At 37.2% G+C, this 24,411-nt stretch overlaps 1 protein-coding gene across 3 annotated transcripts in view; it reads right to left on the bottom strand.

Moving 5' to 3' along the window:
- LOC131062495 (transcription factor GTE6) overlaps positions 1 to 24,411 on the bottom strand; it is a 207,017-nt gene that overhangs the window by 83,699 nt on the left and 98,907 nt on the right. For all 3 annotated transcript variants that reach the window (XR_009110896.2, XM_057996157.2, XM_057996158.2), the window contains one exon: positions 22,353 to 22,430. Coding sequence is in view for 2 of the 3 variants with exons in the window: in XM_057996157.2 (XP_057852140.1) it covers positions 22,353 to 22,430 (78 nt within the window). In the remaining variant the exon portion in view is untranslated. The remainder of the gene's footprint in view (positions 1 to 22,352; positions 22,431 to 24,411) is intronic.

Below are 24,411 nucleotides of genomic sequence, written 5' to 3'. Positions count from 1 at the left end.
GAGCCTAAAATTGATAAATCTATCTAAGTCTAGAAGCTTGAAAGACATTCATAAAAGTAAGTCCCCCTTGAGATTTTCAGCATACACTACCCGAGTAGCTATCCCACTAAAGTCGCTTGTTCGCACATATAGACCTTGGAATCAGTAGTGATTTTCAAGAGGATAGAATACCTTTGGGTATCTTATTCTAATGTTTAGTAGATGATAAAACATAAACCAACAGATACCAAATATGATACCATTAATAAAAAGAAATAGCGTCCGATAATGGGCATTTGACCTGACTCCCTTGAGCTCCTCCTTGACTAGAATCAAACCATATATAAACTTCTGCAATTATTTCCCAAGTATCGCCTAGAGCAATCTGATGGTCTGTTGTTCCTAATATGTCTTTAAGGATGTGCAGAGGTGTATGTGGTGTCACTTGCTTTGATAACTTGCTGTCTCGAACTGATATTAGCTGCCTCCCTATGATTTCTTGTTCCTACCACCACGAACAAAGACGTTACTACCTGGAACTTAAGAACATTTCTCATCTGATCCCTTGCTCTTATTCAGTTCTTTTTCTCCCCTCCCATCATCCCCAATTAACTGATTTGATTGGTCTTATGTATTCCCAAAAGGTTAGTGTCCTTTGGTAACAATGAGATACTTCCCTTCATTATCGCGCTTCTTCAAGATTGCTAATTAGTAACAATTGCTAACTCGCTAATTGTTAAGACAATTCAAATTGGAGTATTCCATGTTGTTGTTCGTGTAGTTTGCGTAGCCATCAATATGTGCTCCTCATCCATTAATCGTTTCTATATTCAAATTGTCATGTCTTCTTGTAGCATATGATAGTCGTTGTCGATATTGTAAGGGATGTCGATCAATTCATGCTCCCCCGTGGATTACCTTTGCTGAGGTAGTCTCCCTTCAATATAAACATATGAATCGTCGTCCCAGGTTGAGGAAGTCGGCAACTTCATTATTATCTTTTAGAAGTAAATCGTATTCTTCCAATTGATCAATTGCTGCCATAACATGATTCTAATAATGCTTCATGTCGTTGTTTTCTTCTTATTAATACGTTACATTAGGATGATACTTGTCGGCTATATTAGTTGTTGCCTTAACCAAGTTGATTCCTTAACATTGAAATATTAGTAGTTCTTCAAGCATTAGACATTGTAATATTATTCAAATTGTTGTCATCAAGGACTCAATCATCGTTCCACTAATCACTAACTATCTTGGTAAAGTCCCACCATACTTGGAATACCCATTATGAATTACTGCACATAACATATTCTTCCTATTCTTTAATTATTTCTTCTCTGTTCCTTTATCATCTTTTCTTATCCTTGCTTAACTAAGTTTTCCATTTGCTATCTATAAACATAGGTATTTCCTTATACGATCACCTATATTCTTCAATGTCGTTTGTTGTATGGGATTTGAATACTAACATCATTTATAAAGATAATACAAGGAGCTTTCTTAATATTAACAATATTAGACAGAGTCTTTTCCGGGGACATCACAGTCTCCCCCTCTTGAATTTGCTTGTCCTCAAGCAATACCTCTCTACCTTGTCTTCTTTTGGATGACCCTGCACAAAGATTAGTAGTACCAATACAAATCATATAAATCAAAGTAATGATAAATGTTAGAAAATTACTACTTGTTTCTATTGCATATATTGCAACTTAGAGGGGTTAGCTTCCTTGAGCCATTGCCCAACTTGAGAGGGACTGGCTTCCTTGAGCCATCTTGTCCACACGCGGGAGATTGGCTTCCTTGAGCAATCTCTTTCCGATCTTGAGAGAGACTAACTTCCTTGAGCCATCTCTGTCTAACTGAAATGGACTGACTTCCTTGAGTCGTCCTTCTTACTAAGGGTGCTGACTTCCTTGAGCCAAGCTGCCCACATTTGGCTTCCTTGAGCCCTTATTCTTACTTAGGGTGCTGACTTCCTTGAGTCAAGCTGCCCATCCTTTGGCTTCCTTGAACCTTTATTCTTCTTAGGGTGCTGACTTCCTTGAGTCAAGATGCCCATCTTTGGCTTCCTTGAGCCCTTATTCTTACTTAGGGTGCTGACTTCCTTGACTAATTAGTAACAATTGCTAACTCGCTAATTGTTAAGACAATTCAAATTGGAGTATTCCATGTTGCTGTTCGTGTAGTCTGCGTAGCCATCAATATGTGCTCCTCATCCATTAATCGTTTCTATATTCAAATTGTTGTGTCTTCTTGTAGCATATGATAGTCGCTGTCCATATTGTAAGGGATGTCGATCACTTCATGCTCCCCCGTGCATTACCTTTGCTGAGGTAGTCTCCCTTTAATATAAACATATGAATCGTCGTCCCAGGTTGAGGAAGTCGACAACTTCATTATTATCTTTTAGAAGAAAATCGTATTCTTCCAATTGATCAATTGCTGCCATAACATTATTCTAATAATGCTTCATGTCGTCGTTTTCTTCTTATTAATATGTTACATTAGGATGATCCCTGTCGGCTATATTAGTTGTTGCCTTAACCAGGTTGACTCCTTAACATTTCAATATTAGTAGTTCTTCAAGCATTAGACATTGTAATATTATTCAAATTGTTGTCATTAAGGACTCGGTCACCGTTCCACTAATCACTAACTGTCTTGGTAAAGTCTCACCATACTTGGAATACCCATTATGAATTATTGCAAATAACATATTCTTCCTATTCTTTAATTCTTTCTTCTTTGTTCCTTTATCATCTTTTCTTATCCTTGCTTAATTAAGTTTTCGATTTGCTATCTATAAACATAGGTATTTCCTTATACGATCACCTATATTCTTCAATATCTTTTGTTGCATGGGATTTGAATATTAACATCATTTATAAAGATAATACAAGGAGCTTTCTTAATATTAACAATATTGGACAAAGTCTTTTTCGGGGACATCACATTATCAAACGCACAAATATATAATGTTGTAGGGGAAAGAGGAGAAGTATCCACTATCCACACTAATCAGGTCTAATAAATCTTCACCAAGATCAACGAGAGTACGATTCCAATACTATTAATAACAACAGTAATTAGAAGGGGATCATATTGATTTTGAACCTCTAGAGGAGGAAACTCATATTGTTGGAAAAGAATATCAGTAGTATTTGATCTAATGCATCAGTCAAAGCAGCCACTTCATTTGGCCTAGCAAAAGATGACATAGGGATCTTCTACATATCCTCCTAGAGCATGCCATGATAAGCAAGAGAGATTTGAACAAAATCCCAAAGATCTCACCAAGAGTAGTACAAAGCTGCTCAATAAGATCATAGTCTCTGAAAGTCCTTTAAATAGGATGAAGAGCTGAAGGTTAAATAGGAGAAGTTGTTGGAAGCAAAGTAGGAATAGAAGTAGTTTGTTTATTTCATCAAGTATTACATATCTGGACTACCATCTGAAAATCAATAGCCACAGTCACATAGATTAGTTCAAGGCATATCAGAACACCTTGACCAGTTATTATCGGTTTTGAAAATTAAGATTTTTCTTCATGAAGATGAACAATTTTTTTGTTCATAGGCTCTTGAGTAGAGCCAAAAAACATAGATTGTATTTATTATATTTTGAGAAAGTGAAGTAGGAATCGAATTGGAAGTAGAAGAATTAGAATATCGAGTCGAAGTAACATGTTTAAAATCTTCAAGAACCTTGTCTAACATATAAAAATCAGAAAGTGACCTGACAAAGTTGTATAACATTCATTCACCAAACAATGACAATAGGAGGTGTGAAAAGACGAGCTCACCAAAATTTAATGCTTGGAATTTCAATCTAGTTCACTAAACAATTCCTACATTACTTCAAATGAAAACATGTGAGTTGCAAACAAAAGATATTTTGATATTATTCTATAACATAAAGAATGAATACTCTGATAACTTAAGAAATGTCTTTCAATTTAGAAATAATTTACTTTTATCCACTTAAAACATTAAAAGAAATAATTTACAAAAATTGAAGAATGATTTATTTATTTTTAATTCAAAAATAGAAAGAGGAAAAAGAATGGAACCGAACACCAAACATTGTAGCTCATTGTCCAAAACGCCAATGTGTCGTGTTGTCGACCATACAACTTAGGCACCAAAAAATCCCAAAATATGGGGTTTCAATCTAGTAATTCACTCAACCTATTCAAATGGGTACAAGAACATACTAGAAACTCCATAATATCAAAATGAATATGAAATACACTAAATAAATCAATTTATATTGCACATAATTGAAATAATGAAATGAATACAAAAATACTTTCAAACCTCTATGCAATTGAGTAGTTTTGAAATACTTGCAAGCACAAAAAGAGGGTGAAAGTATTGGCGTTGTTTAGGAGCTTGCCTTAGTCAAACCCCATATCGATATTTCCACCCCCACAACAAGCCAAAATAGAGAAATAAAGTAAAAACTGTGTGTACACTTATCCTCGTGCTTGAGGAATGAAGAGCAATAAAATAAAATCTAACAAATACTAATGGTGTCAACCCTAGTCTATGGGGAAAACCACCATTGTGAACGGAATTTAGAAATAGGAAGATGATTTACACCAAATAGATTTGTCCAACAAATAATGGAGAAGCAATATCTAGATGAAATGATATTATTCAAAACAAATAGAGCAATATTACCACAAAAGAGAAGCTCGTTGATGGCTTAGAGAATTGTGCTACCTAAGCATTGCTTTGAGATCTCCAACCAACCAAATAGAGCAAGGGAATGCAATGATCCAGCAACTTCAATGGTGATTTTGGCAAAGTTTCCATAAAATCCCATGCACCGCACTCACACCCTAAGGAAAGTCTCCAAAATTTTTTGTGCATTCAAAAATAAGGCTAGAAAAATATTGCAAACCAAAAATCCAAGCAAACCCTAATGTAAAGGAAAGGCCAAAGACCCAACTTAAGAAGTACACAATTTTTCATATTATATTTTTAAAAATAAAAAACACATAAAATTCATTAACAAAAACTCAAATTTTTGAAATTAAAGAGCATACAACTATTCTACACACACATATAGTCATTTTCACAATTATTTTTTTTAAATAGATTGATTATCAGCCTATATCCGACAAATTTTGCACATCTCAATTGGAAATTGGGTTTTTTATTGTAACTAACCTATATAGGCCCTGCACCTACTATTATTGCTAGCATAATTATTGTGGTCTTGGGCTCTCTCAAATGATTGTAATTTCAAATGAAACAATCACAAAGTAAAGTAGAGACCAAATTTTACTAGAGATCTATTTTGCTTTATGAGGTAACCCCTTTGTTAGTTTCAAACTGCTATTACCTCAAGTATACTCCAAAACCCCAAACAAATGGTGATCCCTCTTGTATATTGTCATTTTCAGCATTTTTGCCAAATTTTTTAACATACATTCACTTACATCAAATCTTGTCATTTTTGCAAGTTAACAATAAACATAAAGTAGGCCAAAGGCCTAAAATTGCCTAACCTTGAAAGATGAGGCTTGTGCATTTCATCGCAACACATCTATTTTGAACGAGCAATATGTCACCACCTAAATTTGCACAAATTAAACTTTGGAGAATAACAATGATTGATGCCACTCAAAACACCATTATGGCATAAAATGTGACAACTAGTTATGACATTTAGATGAGTCCCTAGCCCTATTTACTGTGTTTACACATGTTTCAGCCCCTACAATCCCCTCTCCTTTTTCAACTTGTCTTGCTTGTTCAAATTTTGTATTTTCCCAAATTCAGTGAAACTATCAATCCACCACAAGGAATAGTATTGATACATCCCCAATGGTTTCAATAATGCCTCGATGCTTGCACTATCATCATGGCAATCATGCAATCACCTCAATGGTTTCAAAAACACCATCTATGAAAAGTCATGGTACAACCTCTCATTGTCATATTTATAGAGGAACAAATCCAATGTAAGAACCCTTACTAACTTTGCCCTTAAATCATTGATTTCTACCCTTGGGAATTTTGTCAAACACTTGTCTTGCAAAGTCTGTACTTGCTGTAATGAGTTTTCTGTTTGTATTGTTTGGGTCTTGTACACTGCAATTAATGTTTTGAATGTCTCTAACCATGAAAGATTGACTAACAATGTCATAGAAATGATATGCCAATTGATTTTGATGCATATAAGTAACTAAAAATAACAACTACAGCTGCTTGACAAATCATCAAACACTTGGCATGCAAACTAGAAATTATGTGGCAGCAGCATAATGAAGTTTTTATTAGTTATTCTCACACCAAATAGTTACAAAGGTATAACATGTAATTTCCAAAACTTATGACAGCAAAATTAGAGAACCTGATATGTAAAATGTTTGCTGCAAATGATGGTCTCCACTCTTCAATGGACTGCCAATTAAACACGTTCCTGCTGTAGCTACGAATAATTTGCCAATTAAATGCCTGATTTCTTAGTACTGTAGCACGTCACTATTCACGCCACTGTAGCGTTTCACTATTCACGGATTACTGTAGCGCGAGTACTGTAGCGTCTACTGTAGCGCGGTTACTGTAGCGTCTACTGTAGCGCGGGTACTGTAGCAGCAATTGTATCTTGAAATGATTGCTTCAATTCTGATTTTTAATGGCTGCCAAATGAAACTGTAGGTCTGCAATTGATATATATTCGAAAATCTGCATACCCTAGATGTCTTTCCTTCTTTTTAAAGCCCAAATAGAACTCCAGAATGAAGCTCTCCTGAAATGCCAAATTCAGTGGATATTTCACCACCTCAAATGGTTGCAACACTGAAGAATTGTCGCTCTCCAATGGCTGACTGAATCAGAAACCCTTGGCTTCTTCTCCCAAGTTCATAACAAACAAATATCAATTCTCTGGATGGATGATATAAAATGAGCTCTTAAGTCCCTTTTTATTCTTTCTTATGAGAGCTCGAACACTTTCTTGGCCAATGTGGGATTAAAGACATATTCACACATTATAATATTAAAGTGACTTTATTATTATAAAGTTACTTTATAACTTTATAATAACATTAAAATATTTAAATAAATCACTTAAGTCACTTTTAATTAAATTAATTAAATATAAAGTCACCTTTTTTTTTTTTTTTTTATTTAATGACTTAATAAGAAATTAATTTAATCAATTTCTCCTTATTTCTCCACTTAGCCTTCGGAGAATGTAAAGGCTAAGAACTCCACTGAGATGCTAAAAAGGTGGGGACATTACAGTCCGCCCTTCTTGAAATTGCTTGTCCTCAAGCAACTTCAACTTCGGATGCTGCAAAATCTCCTCATTCTCCCAAGTAGCATCCTCTACTGGCAAATCCTTCCACTTCACCAAATATTCCCGGATGGTACATCTCCTCAAGTTCCTTTCTCTGAAATCAATGATAGCCTCTGGTATCAAAACAAGTTTTCCCTCATCATCCAAGGGTGGTAGTACTGTAGAAGGCACAATATGATGTCCTAGCGCCTTCTTGAGGCGTGACACATGAAAAACGTTGTGTACCTTGCTCTCTGCCAGTAAATCTAACTCATAAGCCACCTCTCCCACTTTCCTGATAATCCTAAATGGACCATAGTATCGTGGCTTAAGTTTCTCGGCACCACTCTTCTTGAGAGTGGATTGACGGTAAGGCTGCAACATAAGATACACCATATCTCCAACCTCAAAAGTCCGCTCAGTCCTCTTCTGATCTGCATACTGCTTCTGCTGATTCTGTGCCTTAGTTATATTATCCTTGAGAGTCTTAACAATGTCTTGACTCTCCTGTAACAAATCACCTGCACTGGGCACTCTACTGTCACTCAAAAGCAGATCCATAAAATTGGGTGCCTCATACCCATACAGGGCCATAAAGGGTGACATCTGAATAGACATGTGATAAGTGGTATTGTAGCAATACTCACAGAGATAAATCCACTTTACCCATGCCTTTTATTGCCCTGCTATATAATTTCTGAGATATCCCTCCACCCATTTGTTCACTATCTCCGTCTGACCATCTGTCTGAGGGTGGTAGCTAGTACTCGGAGTGAGCTCTGTCGCACACAACCTGAATAGCTCCTGCCAAAAGTGACTCATAAACCTGCTGTCCCTGTCACTCACAATGCTCCGAGGTAAGCCATGTAATCTGAATATCTCCTTGAAGAACAACTCTACCACCTGTGTAGCAGTGTATGTAGCAGTGATTGGAAAAAAGTGTGCAAACTTCGTAAGGTGATCCACAACCACATATATGCAGTCCCTGCCTTGGGCTCTAGGTAGTCCTGTGATGAAGTCCATAGACAAACACTCCCACTTCCTATCAGGAATCGGAAGTGGCTGAAGTAAACCGGCTGGATAGGAGTGTTCTTGCTTATTCTGTTGGCAGGTGGGACACTCCCTAACATACTGAAGTACCTCTGCTTTGAGCCCTTTCCATGTGAAGCGCTCTCTAATCTGCCGATATGTCTTGTAGAAACCAGGATGTCCTGCCATAGGTGAATCATGAAAAGATTCCAGAACCATCCTCCTCACTGCTGATCCTGGAACCAAAAATATTCGCCCTTTGTAAATGATGAGCTCATTCACAAGGGTGTATCTGCTGTCCTGAATAGTCCCATCTATGAATCCAGCTGCCCAAGTATCCTTTGCATACTCTGCAAGGATCAAGTGTCTCCAATCCTCCGATATGTCTGTCAATAAGCTCAAATGGGGCCGACGTGATAAGGCATCAACAACTACATTCTGTGTCCCCTTAAAATATGTAATGTCAAAGTCATAGGACTGTAACTTGCTCACCCACTTCTGCTGCCTATCATTGAGATCTCGTTGCCCCAAAAAGTATTTTAGGCTATTATGGTCGGTTTTGATAGAAAATTTGCTACCTACCAAATATTGCCTGAATTTAGCCAAAGCATGCATAATAGCTAACATCTCCTTATCATAAATGCTGAAGCTCCGCTCTGGCCCTCTCAATTTCCTGCTCTCATAAGCAATAGGGTGCTTCTCCTGCATAAGCACCGCTCCAATGCCCTCCCCGGAAGCATCACAGTGTAGCTCAAAAGGTTTGCTGAAATCTGGTAATGCTAACACTGGACAAGAAGTCATCAACTCCTTAAATTTCTCAAAACACTCCTGTGCCTCAAGAGTCCACAAGAAAGCTCCCTTTCTCATCAAATCTGTCAAGGGTGCTGCATGCCTAGAATATCCATCCACAAACCTCCTGTAGAAACCACATAATCCCAGAAAGCCCCTCAACTGTGTAAGGTTCACCGGTGAAAGCCACTCCACAATGGCACGAATCTTTTCAGGATCCATGCGTACGCCCTCTGCACTGATGATGTGACCCAAGTACAACAACTCTGTCATGCCCAAATCACACTTCGACTCCTTTGCATACAAGGACTCTCTGCCCAATATATCCAACACCATGTCAAGGTGAACCAAGTGCTCCTCCCAAGATCTACTGTACACCAAGATATCATCGAAGAAGACAAGAACAAATTTCCTCAACTGAGGATGGAAAACCCGATTCATTGTTGCCTGAAAAGTAGCAGGTGCGTTAGTTAGCCCAAATGGCATAACTACAAACTCAAAATGGCCACAATGACATCTAAAGGCTGTCTTCTCAATGTCCTGCTCTCTAACTCTAATCTGGTGATAACCTGATCTCAAATCTATCTTCGAGAAGAAGCAAGCTCCATGAAGCTCATCTATCAACTCATCGATCCTAGGAATGGGGTACCTGTTTTTAATTGTCTTCCTATTAAGCACCCTGTAATCAATGCACATCCTCAATGTCCCATCCTTCTTCTTCACTAAGACCACTGAAGAAGCGAAAGGAGACTTACTTGATCTAATGTGGCCCATAGCAAGTAACTCCTTTACGGTTTTCTCAATTTCATCCTTCAACCTCTTCGAATGCCTGTAAGGTGTAATCATGATAGGTTTAGCCCCCTCCTCTAACTCAATGATGTGTTCAATACCCCTGTCTGGTGGTCTACCTGGTGGAATGTCACTGAACACCTTAGAGTGTTTAACTCTAAGCTCCTGAATATCAGGAGGATATTCAATCTTCTGCTGTCCCTCCTGTGATGGCATCAACATGCACTCTACTGCCCACTCTACCTGATCATGTCGAATCAATCTAGCCATCCTCCGGAAAGAAACCATCCTAAGATCACTGTCCCTGATTGCCTTAAGAATATGTGTCTTCCCATTCACTTTAAACCTCATCTCCATCTCCTTGAGGTTAAGAGTGAACTCCCCAATATCATGCAACCAACTCATCCCAAGGACTATATCTGTATCTCCCATAGGCACAACATAGAAATCTGCCTTAAAGTCATAATTATTAACTTTCAATGGGAGTCCAGTGATCTTACGATCACATTTGAGGACATAGCCATCAGCTACCCTCACTCTAATTCCCCCAAACTCCTCTGTTTGTATGCCACGCTTCTCCACCATCCTAGCATCAATGAAATTATGAGTGGCACCTGTATCAACCAAAGTTATGACTCGCTGTCCAGCAAGCACTCCTCTCATCCGGAATGACCCTTCCTGCCTAATACTTGTGAGACGAGCTTCTCTAAGTTGCCCATCTCCTTCCCCATCCTTGGACTCCATTTTAGACAAGTTTTCAGCCTTGTCTTCCTCTTTTTCACCATCTATTTCCTCTATATCAGACTGCTGGTCTGAATTATCTGATTCTGATTCCTCATAGTATGCCCACATAACTCTGTTAGCTTTGCCCTTTGGTCTAAGAGGACAATCACGGTTTGCATCATAGGGTCCTTTACAGTAGAAACATAATTTTTTCTTCCTCAAATCATTTAATGTTTCCCTGTCAAAAGGTGCTGGAGTTTTATCTTTAGAAACATTTTTGAAATCAGTCCTCTCTGGTTTTTTATAAAATGGTTTGTTATCCTTACTAGAAGATGCTCCTTTGGACTGAAATTTGTTTGTTGGGACTGCATGTTCCATACTTCTTGCCTTTTTCATAGCTTCCTGTAAAGAAATAGGATCAAATGCCTTTATCCAACCTCTCAGTGGTTCAGATAGGCCCTCAATGAAAAGAACTATCAATCTACGCTCTGAAATGTTTGGCACCATGACTGCCAACCGCTGAAATTCACCAATGAAATACTCCAAGTTGCCTATTTGTTTCAGTTGTGCTAAGTCCCGGAAGTAAACCTCTGGATCTTTCTTGTCAAATCTTTCAACCAACCTTTCCACGAAGTCCTGGTACTCTGTCACCTGATTATGCTGAAGTGTTACCATACCATGGTACCACCAATCATGTGCTACTCCCTCCAAATGCAAAGTGGCGTATTTGATAGCTTCAATCTCTGTCATTGGCCTCAGTGCCAAAAATGTGTCAAGCTTATGAATCCAAGCTTGAGCTGTCATCTTACCACTCCCATCAAATGTAGGCATAGTAAGTTTGCCTGTAACTCTATTTAGCTCACTATTTTGACCTCTAGGCCTCCTATCCTATCTGAGTGACCTGTAATGCTCTCTCCTCTGATTAACAAATCTCTCGAATGTCATCCTCTCTCGCACCTGTGGAGTTAATAAATCTCATTCGTCATTCGCAGCCATGAGGATATCTGCGAACATCTCCTCTCCTAGTTCTCCTGTAGGTGCTACCTCAAGCTCATCTCTAATGAAGGTAGGACGTGTAGGCCTGTCTGCTGTCCTGGAATGAGTCCTATGAGCTCTAGGTGACCCCACTACACTCCTGTTATCCCCTTGCTCCTGATTCTGTCTGTCTTGTGGGTTCATGCGCTCAATCATGGTGGTGAGTGCCTACAAGGCCTGAGCCATCTGCTGCTGTCCTGTAGCCATTACTCTGAAAAATTCCCTTGTTTCTTGCTCCTCATTCCTATCGCCTCTGGGTGGGCTACCCCTTTGCCTGTCACCCATGGTGCCCGGCTGCCTGTCAAATTCTTGTTCCCTGTCAAACAAAGCTCGCCTGCGAGTGTAATATCTGTGAGAGCCAACCTCAGGCGGCTGCATGTGATTGCTAAACCCTCAGGATGGCAGGATTTAGCTCTGATACCAATGTAAGAACCCTTACTAACTTTGCCCTTAAATCATTGATTTCTACCCTTGGGAATTTTGTCAAACACTTGTCTTGCAAAGTCTGTACTTGCTGTTATGAGTTTTCTGTTTGTATTGTTTGGGTCTTGTACACTGCAATTAATGTTTTGAATGCCTCTAACCATGAAAGATTGACTAACAATGTCATAGAAATGATATGCCAATTGATTTTGATGCATATAAGTAACTAAAAATAACAACTACAACTGCTTGACAAATCATCAAACACTTGGCATGCAAACTAGAAATTATGTGGCAGCAGCATAATGAAGTTTTTATTAGTTATTCTCACACCAAATAGTTACAAAGGTATAACATGTAATTTCCAAAACTTATGACAGCAAAATTAGAGAACCTGATATGTAAAATGCTTGCTGCAAATGATGGTCTCCACTCTTCAATGGACTGCCAATTAAACACGTTCCTGCTGTAGCTACGAATAATTTGCCAATTAAATGCCTGATTTCTTAGTACTGTAGCACGTCACTATTCACGCCACTGTAGCGTTTCACTATTCACGGATTACTGTAGCGCGAGTACTGTAGCGTCTACTGTAGCGCGGTTACTGTAGCGTCTACTGTAGCGTGGGTACTGTAGCAGCAATTGTATCTTGAAATGATTGCTTCAATTCTGATTTTTAATGGCTGCCAAATGAAACTGTAGGTCTGCAATTGATATATATTCGAAAATCTGCATACCCTAGATGTCTTCCCTTCTTTTTAAAGCCCAAATAGAACTCCAGAATGAAGCTCTCCTGAAATGCCAAATTCAGTAGATATTTCACCACCTCAAATGGTTGCAACACTGAAGAATTGTCGCTCTCCAATGGCTGACTGAATCAGAAACCCTTGGCTTCTTCTCCCAAGTTCATAACAAACAAATATCAATTCTCTGGATGGATGATATAAAATGAGCTCTTAAGTCCCTTTTTATTCTTTCTTATGAGAGCTCGAACACTTTCTTGGCCAATGTGGGATTAAAGACATATTCACACATTATAATATTAAAGTGACTTTATTATTATAAAGTTACTTTATAACTTTATAATAACATTAAAATATTTAAATAAATCACTTAAGTCACTTTTAATTAAATTAATTAAATATAAAGTCACCTTTTTTTATTTTATTTTATTTAATGACTTAATAAGAAATTAATTTAATCAATTTCTCCTTATTTCTCCACTTAGCCTTCGGAGAATGTAAAGGCTAAGAACTCCACTGAGATGCTAAAAAGGTGGGGACATTACATCCAAATCTTTCAAGTTGTCCAAGGAGAAGAGTTAGCAAAACAACTAACTTATGTAGCTTGTTCCTATCAGTTAATCTTGGATGTCAATTTTCATTGGATCACACTCGACAGCATAAAGAGTTTGGCATCATTCGAAGACAATATTTACATCAGTTTGAAGTAGTTTCAAATTAGTAATTCAGCTTGCTCTTGTCTAGAGGCAGCCAACCAAAGATCAGGATTATTTATTTATTAGTTAGTATTGGTTTCATTAGAGTAATTATAGATATAATTTAGATTTATTAGTTTTGTTTTGTTAGTGGTAATTCACACCAGTTATATCCTAGTTAGTTCTTTAAAGTATTGCCGTCAATTTCTATTAGAATTTTAATCCGTACAACTGATCAAACAACTTAAAGTCTGCAAATGCAGTCATTTGCAACACATTAAACCACACAAACAACTCAAATTGTTGGATGAACTCAACCAACTTAAAACGGCAACACAATTCAACATTGCCAGATTTTTTGGCATTACAATCTTATACCTTGGAACTCAATAATATCAATCAAAATCCCTGTCAAATTGCCCTTTTCCAAGTGAACTTCTTTCTTGGTGGAGTTCAGGTGTACTATTTTTGTGAGACCATCAGCCATTGAGGAATTTCTAAAACTTTCATATCTTAACAATAACAGCTCCCAAAATTTATGTGCTGTTTGCATTAGGAAGAGTCTATAAATGAAGGATGTTTTGTCTTAAAGTACAAACTTCTTCTCAGGCAGTGATCAGGTAGACTGTTTTCATGAGAACATCAGCCGCTGAGGAATTTGGAAGATTTTTATATCGTAATGATATCAGCTCCCAAAAAGAATACTAAGACCCTATTATTTAAGTATTGCACTAATGATATGGTAAAAAAAGGAGTACAAAAAAAACGACATTTATATGGTTCCAAATGGTATGGTGTTATTCAAAATTCAAAGTACATTTTTTAAGTTGATAGTAGTTATGATATTGAAATGTGCACTGTAAAACACAATGTTCCAATCTAGGTGGAAGAATTAATCTCAAAGCCAAATGAACACGTTACTTCTCAATCTTCTTATTTCAAGTAGTGGAGATAATAGTTTCAGTTTTCATCTACCAAGACCACTTTCAAAAATACATCCTGCAAAATAACAGTGTATTTCATCCACTAAAACATTATCTGAAAATAATAAAACCGAGAAAATGGACAATTATTTCCAAGTTTTTTCTACATGTGCCATCTTCAATGTAGTAGACTCTCCTCTCTTTATTCAGATTGGGGATACAGTGAATGCAAGCTCACCATTCATAAAAGCCAAATCTCCTAACTAGGTAACAAGAAACTAATGTTGTGAATTCCCTTGAAATTCGAGTCAAGTAATTAAAGGAGGGATGTATGATAATTGTGGATGTGGGGATCAATTGATATTATGAAGTACAAATAGACCATTGTTGAACATCTTTGTTTCCTGTTCTGACATTTTCTTATTTATGTATCTAGATTGCATGCTTAAAGAGAAAAATTATCATCTTTCTGTACAAGGTATTAGGTGAGGTAAAATAAGATTCGGCACCTCTAATGTTGTCCATGTCTGAAAATTCAAGACAATTCACAGAATCAATATCTAAAGCTTGGTGGAGTTTTGGATGCTGTTATATGATATCATTGTTTGTCCCTCAAATGTGTCATTTCTATTCCAAATCAGATCCTAAAGTTACATCTAGCATCCTTCATGCAAAGGCAAAGTTTGGAGCAATTAGTGTTGATTCCCATAGGGAGTGTCTCTACCACTTCAAGGTAAAACAGGTAAATGTTTCTAAGAATGGTATTCACTTTACTAAGAGATATATTTTCTACTGTGACCATTCTATAGGCTGCGAAAATCAGATTTATACCTTTGAGAAAGCTTGCAAGAGCTTTAATTTAAGCTTTCTTGGTGATAGTGCATATAATTAGTTCTGGAAAGCAGTTGAAAAGAGGAAGTTATTGATGGGAAAAGGTGCAAGGAATGTTATTAAACCTCAAGTAATATGGAGTAAGAGTTTGCATATCGAACATCACTTCCTCAATATTGCAGAGAGCATAAATATTTTTCAAGAAATAATAAGGATGTTCTGGGGGAAGATACAGCTTCACGCAGGTACCAGATCACAAACTGTTATGCAGTTTGGAAAGGTTGGATATTTTGGGAATCAGGAAATTAGAGAATTATGTTCAAGAATCATGTCCCATTTTCAAAATTTTCCAAAAATAGAATTTACTGTAAGAACCCAACTTGGCTCTCCTCTGCTGACTGTTTCTTTTGAATGCAATAGATTTGAATTCGTTTTGGTTTTTGAATGTTTATAGATTTTTTTGTGTTTTTTTGGTAATAATGAGCAATGAAACAATACTGGAATAAACTCCTATGCTTAAAATAATACTGGAACAATAATATTACTGCTGGAATTAATTTACGAAACTATCAAGGGAATGTTTGTTCTGTTTTATGGCCAATATGCCTGGAAAACAAATTCATTACAATGTAAGATAAAAACCTGATTTTTGCTGTCCCAGTAGTTGAAAAAAATCTGCCAACTGCAAATTTTAATTTTTTTGAAAAAATTACTGTTCACGCGGTACTGTAGCAATCCGTACGTCGGCACTATTCACGTGGCATTGTAGCAGTCCGTACGGCGGTACTGTAGCATTTACTGTAGCGCGGGTACTGTAGCAGCAATTGTATTTTGAAATGATTGCTTCAATTCTGATTTTTAATGGCTGCCAAATGAAACTGTAGGTCTGCAATTAATATATATTCGAAAATCTGCATGCCCTAGATGTCTTCCCTTCTTTTTAAAGCCCAAATAGAACTCCAGAATGAAGCTCTCCTGAAATGCCAAATTCAGTGGATATTTCACCACCTCAAATGGTTGCAACACTGAAGAATTGTCGCTCTCCAATGGCTGACTGAATCAGAAACCCTTGGCTTCTTCTCCCAAGTTCATAACAAACAAATATCAATTCTCTGGATGGATGATATAAAATGAGCTCTTAAGTCCCTTTTTATTCTTTCTTATGAAAGCTCGAACACTTTCTTGGCCAATGTGGGATTAAAGACATATTCACACATTATAATATTAAAGTGACTTTATTATTATAAAGTTACTTTAGAACTTTATAATAATATTAAAATATTAAATAAATCACTTAAGTCACTTAAACTTTAATATCTCTTGATGTACTTGTCTGATTGCTAAGCCGTCTGAGCCAAGAGTCGACTCTCCCTGTTCTCCATGTGATTGGATGCCTGTCTAAAAATAGAAACCCTGAATAGTGACTTACTATAAATAGTAAGTGTGCCAATCTGAGTCGAAAAACTTGTGCAAAGGCCAAAACCTGAATCCAGCTGAAGAGTAATGTCTCTAATCACCAAATAACTGCCACACGAGGCCCTCTATCAATAATTGTTAGCCTACGCGGGTCAAATGATAGGCTAATTCTTACAAACTCTGATGCTCGCAAAATGGGGACATTACAGTCCGCCCTCCCTGAAATTGCTTGTCCCCAAGCAATCTCCACTGCAAAGAAACTCCAATCCTCGGGAGGCCCAAAAGGAGAATTGTGAAATGTCCCACACATCCTTAACCGACTCTTGTAGCACCAACATAAACATAGTTGCGCACAATATCCCTGGATCCCAAACCCGGAATGGAAGTCTGCCAAGCCTAATACCCTCTGACTTCCTCTGCGCTACTCTGATCTCAACTTCACCATGCCAGAAGTGGTGAAGCAAACCAATGGGACCCATCCAATACATTGTGCCAAACCTGTCGCCTCCTGGATCCCAAAACAACTGAACCCCACATCCATTCGCCATATAGAGATAAAAATATCTAGAAGCGTCTATAACACAATATCTCTCTACAGCTCTCGGTAAACTCCCATGGATGTGATAACTAACCAAACCATCATGCCCACTGACACCATAGTCATCCTGTAACCATGTACCCATAAGAAAACTTTGTGACATAGAAGTAGCGAACCCTGTTGGATACATATCAGCATGATGTATAACTGACAGCTGTCCCTGCAAGTAATCCCCCATAAACTGCTGAGTCGGGCGATCGCAACTGCTAATCCCATCTTCTGAAGATGATGAATACCCATCCCACAAAGGATGGCATCTCGGAGCCAATCCACACGGATGCATCATCAAGTCCTCTGTGTGTGGATCAAAAGAAAAATGATGAGCACTCCTCATTGTGTAGTCGCGGTAAAATGCTCCAACCTCTGTCAATGGCTCATCACTAACAACACTTGAATCGAGCAGCTTATCCCTTTGATTCTGAAAAACAACAAGCTGGCATCCAAAATCAGCTGCATGGGATGAAGTGATAGATTTGCTTCCAGGAGATGGGAACAAATCAACATGGGAGCCATACTCCCAACTAGATGACACTCTGCAAATGCCCTGTGAGGACGGAGTAGCGTTGTGTACTACCACACAACTCTCAAGAGAATCCACCATAGTGACACAAGAGCTACCAGTAAACTGTCCTGCATCAATTGTCACTGTACTGACCTCAGGAGAACTTGATGCAACTAGTGGTTCTCTACTGCTCTCAACCAAGGTACTCATCCCAGCTGAAACTTTCGTACCTATATCTGTGATAGATGTAACCACATCTTCACTACAACCAGTGGATATAAAATCCTCATCAACTGCCTTTGTATATAACTATACTATATCTGCAGTTGGTGGAGACTGTGCCAAACTCAACTCCTCGGTAAGCTTCTCAATCTGTAACTGTGACACTTGAAGAGCCAACTCGGCACTCTGCAATGAGTCCATAGTCACCTCAAGCTCATGGGTGAGCTCATCAACCTCCTCCTCCTTTCCCTTTAGTGCATCGTAGCAAGTGCAATCCCACTCGAGAAGATAATCCCTATCAGCAAGTAACTGCAAGTAATTCTGTTTCATTATCCCAATAGCTGCTCGGAGTGCATGGAACTCTGCTAGGGAAAGGCTACTATCACCGTGCTCATATGTCTCAGGAGTACTCCAACCAAAGGTCGCCAACATTTGTCGAGCGACATCAAAATGCTCCAAAGCTGTAGCAATCATATCATCATTAACCTTCAACTGCCCAGCCAGATGATGATACCCCTGTGACTCATTCTTTCCACCCAAATCTGCACTATGGTATGAAACTGAATCAACATCACTCACCTCGTGATCAACAACATCATGTGTGCAATCAATTGTGCACACATCAATATCTAAGGTATTACTGCTATGTACCTCGTAGGATGGCTCAACTGGCAAGGTAGAAGTTGTTGTTATGACAATATCTTCACACACTTCCACTTCCAATGTAACTACATGGCCATCCAGCTCATGATTCTGGGATCCGATGCCAAGTCTTGAATCTTCAAACTTGTTTTCTAAGGTCTGATCTGAAAAATCAGACTCTAAATGACATGAATCCACATCACACATTACCCCATTAGTACCCAAATCTCGAGTACCTTCATGCGGCAACTCAATAGAAGCATCTTGCACATGTGTAGTCACTGCTCTCTCATGCTGATGCAAAATTTCATCACTGCTGTCATGTAGATCAGAACTCTTATGAGCCAAAATTCCCATGCAATCCTCATTCTTGACATTTGTATCACGAGTGCCAATACTCAAGGTCACTCCCACAACACTTTCTGAACTTTCCATGACTTTCAAATCATCATTATGCTCAAGTGCAAGGCTGCTGTCATGAAAATCAGACTTGTTATCATGACTGTTAACAACTTCTTGAGTGCCAATAATCACCACATTCTCTTCAAGTTTCACCTTTTTATCCTTAAAAATAGATGTCATATACTGAGCAATTCTATCAAGTTTTACAGGGTGTGAAATCAATTCATCCAGCTTCTTCTGGTTTTGTTTTAACTTTTCCAATGAGGAATACACTTGCTTCCTATTCTGGTCCAACTGATTCTGGGTACTTGAAGTAACCATGATTAACTAGCTGAATCAATCTACCCAACAGGTTGGCAGGAAACCGCTCTGATACCAATGTAAGAACCCAACTTGGCTCTCCTCTGCTGACTGTTTCTTTTGAATGCAATAGATTTGAATTCGTTTTGGTTTTTGAATGTTTATAGATTTTTTTGTGTTTTTTTGGTAATAATGAGCAATGAAACAATACTGGAATAAACTCCTATGCTTAAAATAATACTGGAACAATAATATTACTGCTGGAATTAATTTACGAAACTATCAAGGGAATGTTTGTTCTGTTTTATGGCCAATATGCCTGGAAAACAAATTCATTACAATGTAAGATAAAAACCTGATTTTTGCTGTCCCAGTAGTTGAAAAAAATCTGCCAACTGCAAATTTTAATTTTTTTGAAAAAATTACTGTTCACGCGGTACTGTAGCAATCCGTACGTCGGCACTATTCACGTGGCATTGTAGCAGTCCGTACGGCGGTACTGTAGCGTTTACTGTAGCGGCAATTGTATTTTGAAATGATTGCTTCAATTCTGATTTTTAATGGCTGCCAAATGAAACTATAGGTCTGCAATTAATATATATTCGAAAATCTGCATGCCCTAGATGTCTTCCCTTCTTTTTAAAGCCCAAATAGAACTCCAGAATGAAGCTCTCCTGAAATGCCAAATTCAGTGGATATTTCACCACCTCAAATGGTTGCAACACTGAAGAATTGTCGCTCTCCAATGGCTGACTGAATCAGAAACCCTTGGCTTCTTCTCCCAAGTTCATAACAAACAAATATCAATTCTTTGGATGGATGATATAAAATGAGCTCTTAAGTCCCTTTTTATTCTTTCTTATGAAAGCTCGAACACTTTCTTGGCCAATGTGGGATTAAAGACATATTCACACATTATAATATTAAAGTGACTTTATTATTATAAAGTTACTTTAGAACTTTATAATAATATTAAAATATTAAATAAATCACTTAAGTCACTTAAACTTTAATATCTCTTGATGTACTTGTCTGATTGCTAAGCCGTCTGAGCCAGGAGTCGACTCTCCCTGTTCTCCATGTGATTGGATGCCTGTCTAAAAATAGAAACCCTGAATAGTGACTTACTATAAATAGTAAGTGTGCCAATCTGAGTCGAAAAACTTGTGCAAAGGCCAAAACCTGAATCCAGCTGAAGAGTAATGTCTCTAATCACCAAATAACTGCCACACGAGGCCCTCTATCAATAATTGTTAGCCTACGCGGGTCAAATGATAAGCTAATTCTTACAAACTCTGATGCTCGCAAAATGGGGACATTACATTTACTAAAAATAGTAAGCCCAGTTGTCTCAAAATAGTAAATTAGGATCACATGACAGTTTGAGAAATGATATTAATTTAATATTGGTTTGTTCTTGCAAATTCAAGTTTTTCACAACAAACTATGTTAAATTAGTAACTTCTTTTGGGCAGCATCTTGTTGGTTTTGGCAAGTTGCCTAGTAGTGGATTGGTTTCTGGAAAGTTTCCTCGGCAACTTTGGGCATATTTGGCATCTAGTGGCTTTATGGCAATTGCCATTAAATTATTATTTCCATTTCATGAAAGTTTCCTCCATTTTGAGTAGTGGGTTTTTGGCACAAAATTTGAATTTCAAAATTGGTTTCATATATGCATAGATTTGGCTCCATTTTAGATCATTCTTGTTGCAGATTTTATCAAAAAAATTGCTTGTTTCTTTAGTGCTGATCAACCAGTGGTGGAGTCTGTAGAAAGGGAGTTCAAAAGTTTCCATGTGATCTAAGGACGGGAGTCAGAGGATTACCAGGTAATCTAGGGATGGGAGTCTAAGGATTACCAAATGATCTAAGACAGGAGTCAATGATTACCATAAAATAATCTCATTCAGAGGTTATCTTTGTGCTAATTTGTTAAGGATTTCTTCAGTTTTGAGTTTGTATGTGTTTCAGAAGATCATGGAAGCTTAGAGGTAGTGGGTTTGCTATATTTGGTTGTATTTTGCTGATAATTATCATCATAGACTTTATTCTGAAGTTTGTGAAATTTGTGAAGTTTCTTGTTAAACTGGTGAAGTTAGCAGTGTATTTTGGCACTAGTTTGGTTCTAAGATTTGTATGAAGTTTTTCATTAATCAAATAAGATGTTTGCAGCAGATTATTGCAGATATAATGATTTATTTCCTTGATATAGATCTGCATCTTCCATTTCAATTCATTAAATTAAGTTCTTTTGAAGTTTTGGTGTGAACGGTGATCTTCCAATAAGCTAGTTTGAATGTTCCTATTAACTCTCAAATTTAAAATACAGAAATCTTTTGAAGAGCATACAAATCTGAAATTTAATTGACAAGGGACATTACAATAGAAATTCTTGTGTGCTTAAACTATTGTTTCATTTTCTATGATTTTATAGAAAACAGTAGAATAAACTGTGATACATAGATAGATGAACTCAAGATTAGCAATTAAGAAAGAATAACATTATCCTCTACTATGCTGAAGAGGTCTGGCACATTACATTCATAGGTTTCAGTCTTTCAAGCTATAAGAGGCTTTCCTTAACTTATTTCCATAGAAACCTTGATTATTTCAAAATCTAAATATTTATGCATACAAAAAAAAAATATTTGAAGTGTTTCAATTCAAAGGCTCTATGCTGCATGGAATCTTGTGATTCAGTTCATGCATGTAGTTTACCAGGACATTCTACATACATTTTCATGGCAATTATCACAATAGAAATGAAATTATGTTTATAGCTCTTCCAAAGAATAACCTCATTGGAAATGTGTGGTAAATATAAGAGATACGCTAAGATCATACCATAAGTGTTGTGTTCCGGTGACAAATACGACTTACCTGGAACATAATCTCTTTAATTCGATCTCTTAATGACCCTTGCTATGGTCCTTGACAGTAATTTGTGTCCATATACTTTCTTTCCTTTGAGTATAAGAAAAAGGAGGAAAAATGGACACAGAGAGAAAGGCGTACATCATAGTAGTTACAGAAGCCCGAGCCTGCAACATCAACCGGTTGAATAAATGGACCGCACCATTTGTGTTGCATGATCTGAATAAATGCACAAAGTTGTTAATCAGGTAAGAAAAACTTATTCAAGCAATAAATGTTCCCATTCTTATACTTCAATGAACTATGGTAAGTGTTCTAAAACATTTTCTTGTTCAAGATGAGGTTGATAGCTCCACCAACAAAGTACTAAAGAGATCAAATTTTCAATAAATACCAATAAATCGTTCTTCAAAACTTTCCAACATTGGAAATAAATTTGCAGAAATTCCGAAGTTTCAAGAATTAGTTAAATCAACAGGCAAAACAATGACTAGAATGAATAGAAACACTGGACACACATTTTCATAAGCAAAATTTAGTGTCAGCCACCAAAAGTGGTTATGGTAAGAAAAAATCATGGATACATTGCACATTTCGAGAAATTGAGACTGAAAAAAAAAAGAATGCAATCCCCTACAGAATTTCCCAAAGTAATGATATGAGTAATCAACTATTTAGAGTCCAGAAAACATGTGAAGCTTACAACTTAGAAGACAATAATAATAAGACATCTGAGAAATATACTTACACAGACTTTTCTCAGAAAGAGGTCCTGTATGGATTCTTCCTTTTCTGTTGAGGATCCAAGACAACATGGTACTGGGTCTGTTGATATCTATGCTGTAAGCAGACCAAATTTTTATCACAGGAACAGAGTTGATGGAGAAACTTCGCTGAATTGAGAAAAGATTTTTCAATCTTACTGAATGACAAGCAGATACAAAATTGATGTATATAGGATAGATTCAAAGTCTCGAAAGATAGACAGCTAACAAAAGATAATAATCTTCATGACCGCTACCAAGGTGAATGTAAGGATTCCTCATGTTAAGGAAGGTTATTTCACTAGAAAAATAAAAAGGAATAAGTTTAAGAAGTTCATGAAATTCCAAAACAGATCTCTCAAAGGATAAGGAAGTCAGAATTGAAGTCAAAGGAATCATAAAATGAACTCTTGAATCCATTATGGACCCCTGTGACCAAAATACATCATGATGATATCAGTGTTACACAAATATGCTGTCAGGGTATCCAGGTGCAGTTTGGGTACATCAACATTTAAGAAGTTCATGAAATTCCAATAAAGCTCTCAATAGGATAAGAAAGTCAGAGTTGAAGTCAAAGGAATCATAATACAGAACATTGGAATTCATTATGGACCTCTGTCACCAAAATGCATCATGATGATATCATTGCCATGCACCTATGCTACCAAGGTATCCAAGTGTAGTTTGGGTACACAAAATTTAGAATTGGAGTAATTAAAAAATTGAAGTTAAAATTAAAACAAATTAATTAAAATATTAAAATGAATTCTCATAAACATTGATCATAAGTGAAAAATGATGATACCCCTTGCTGGATCTCAAATCAACAGATTGGATAGGTTCTAAGGAAATGCCAACTCCTATGATCAAACCCTCCAATTGACTTGGCCAACCTATAGAGTGAACCTATTTGGTTACTAACTCCCTCACTTTAGGCTCTGCAAGACCTAGGCGGGTATACCTATTCACTAGTGGCTCTCAATGACTAATGCTTTTTATAGCAGATTGAGTATCTTGGTCTAAATTCTTCCTTGCCTCAGAATGGCATAGTTTCCTAGGAGAGGTGATTTTAGATGAGTTCAAGATTGTTGTTGTGGAAGCTATTCGATCTTTGTACTTGAAATTTATATGTATGTATACTATTGCTAATTGGTTTTATGAATCCTACTCACTTATCCTATAGTTTTAATGCGAAGGTAATTAATATGGTAAAGGTTGTGATTTGTGAATGACCAGTGTCTTTCCTGTTATTTGGGCTACAGAGTCTTATATTTCCCTAGGACTTAATGTATGATTTGCGAGACAGTTTTTAAACCTACCCCCTTTGGTAAATATGTCAGTTACTGTTTCTTATGGGATCTGCTAAATGTTTATATCATAAACCACCTAAATGGATTTAACCCTAACCTTAAGAGACCATTCAAGGAAGAACT

Source organism: Cryptomeria japonica, chromosome 1 (assembly GCF_030272615.1).
Source record: "Cryptomeria japonica chromosome 1, Sugi_1.0, whole genome shotgun sequence".
NCBI lineage: Eukaryota > Viridiplantae > Streptophyta > Pinopsida > Cupressales > Cupressaceae > Cryptomeria > Cryptomeria japonica.
Note: the sequence above shows the minus strand (reverse complement) of the source record. Positions and strands in the feature narration are given on the sequence as shown.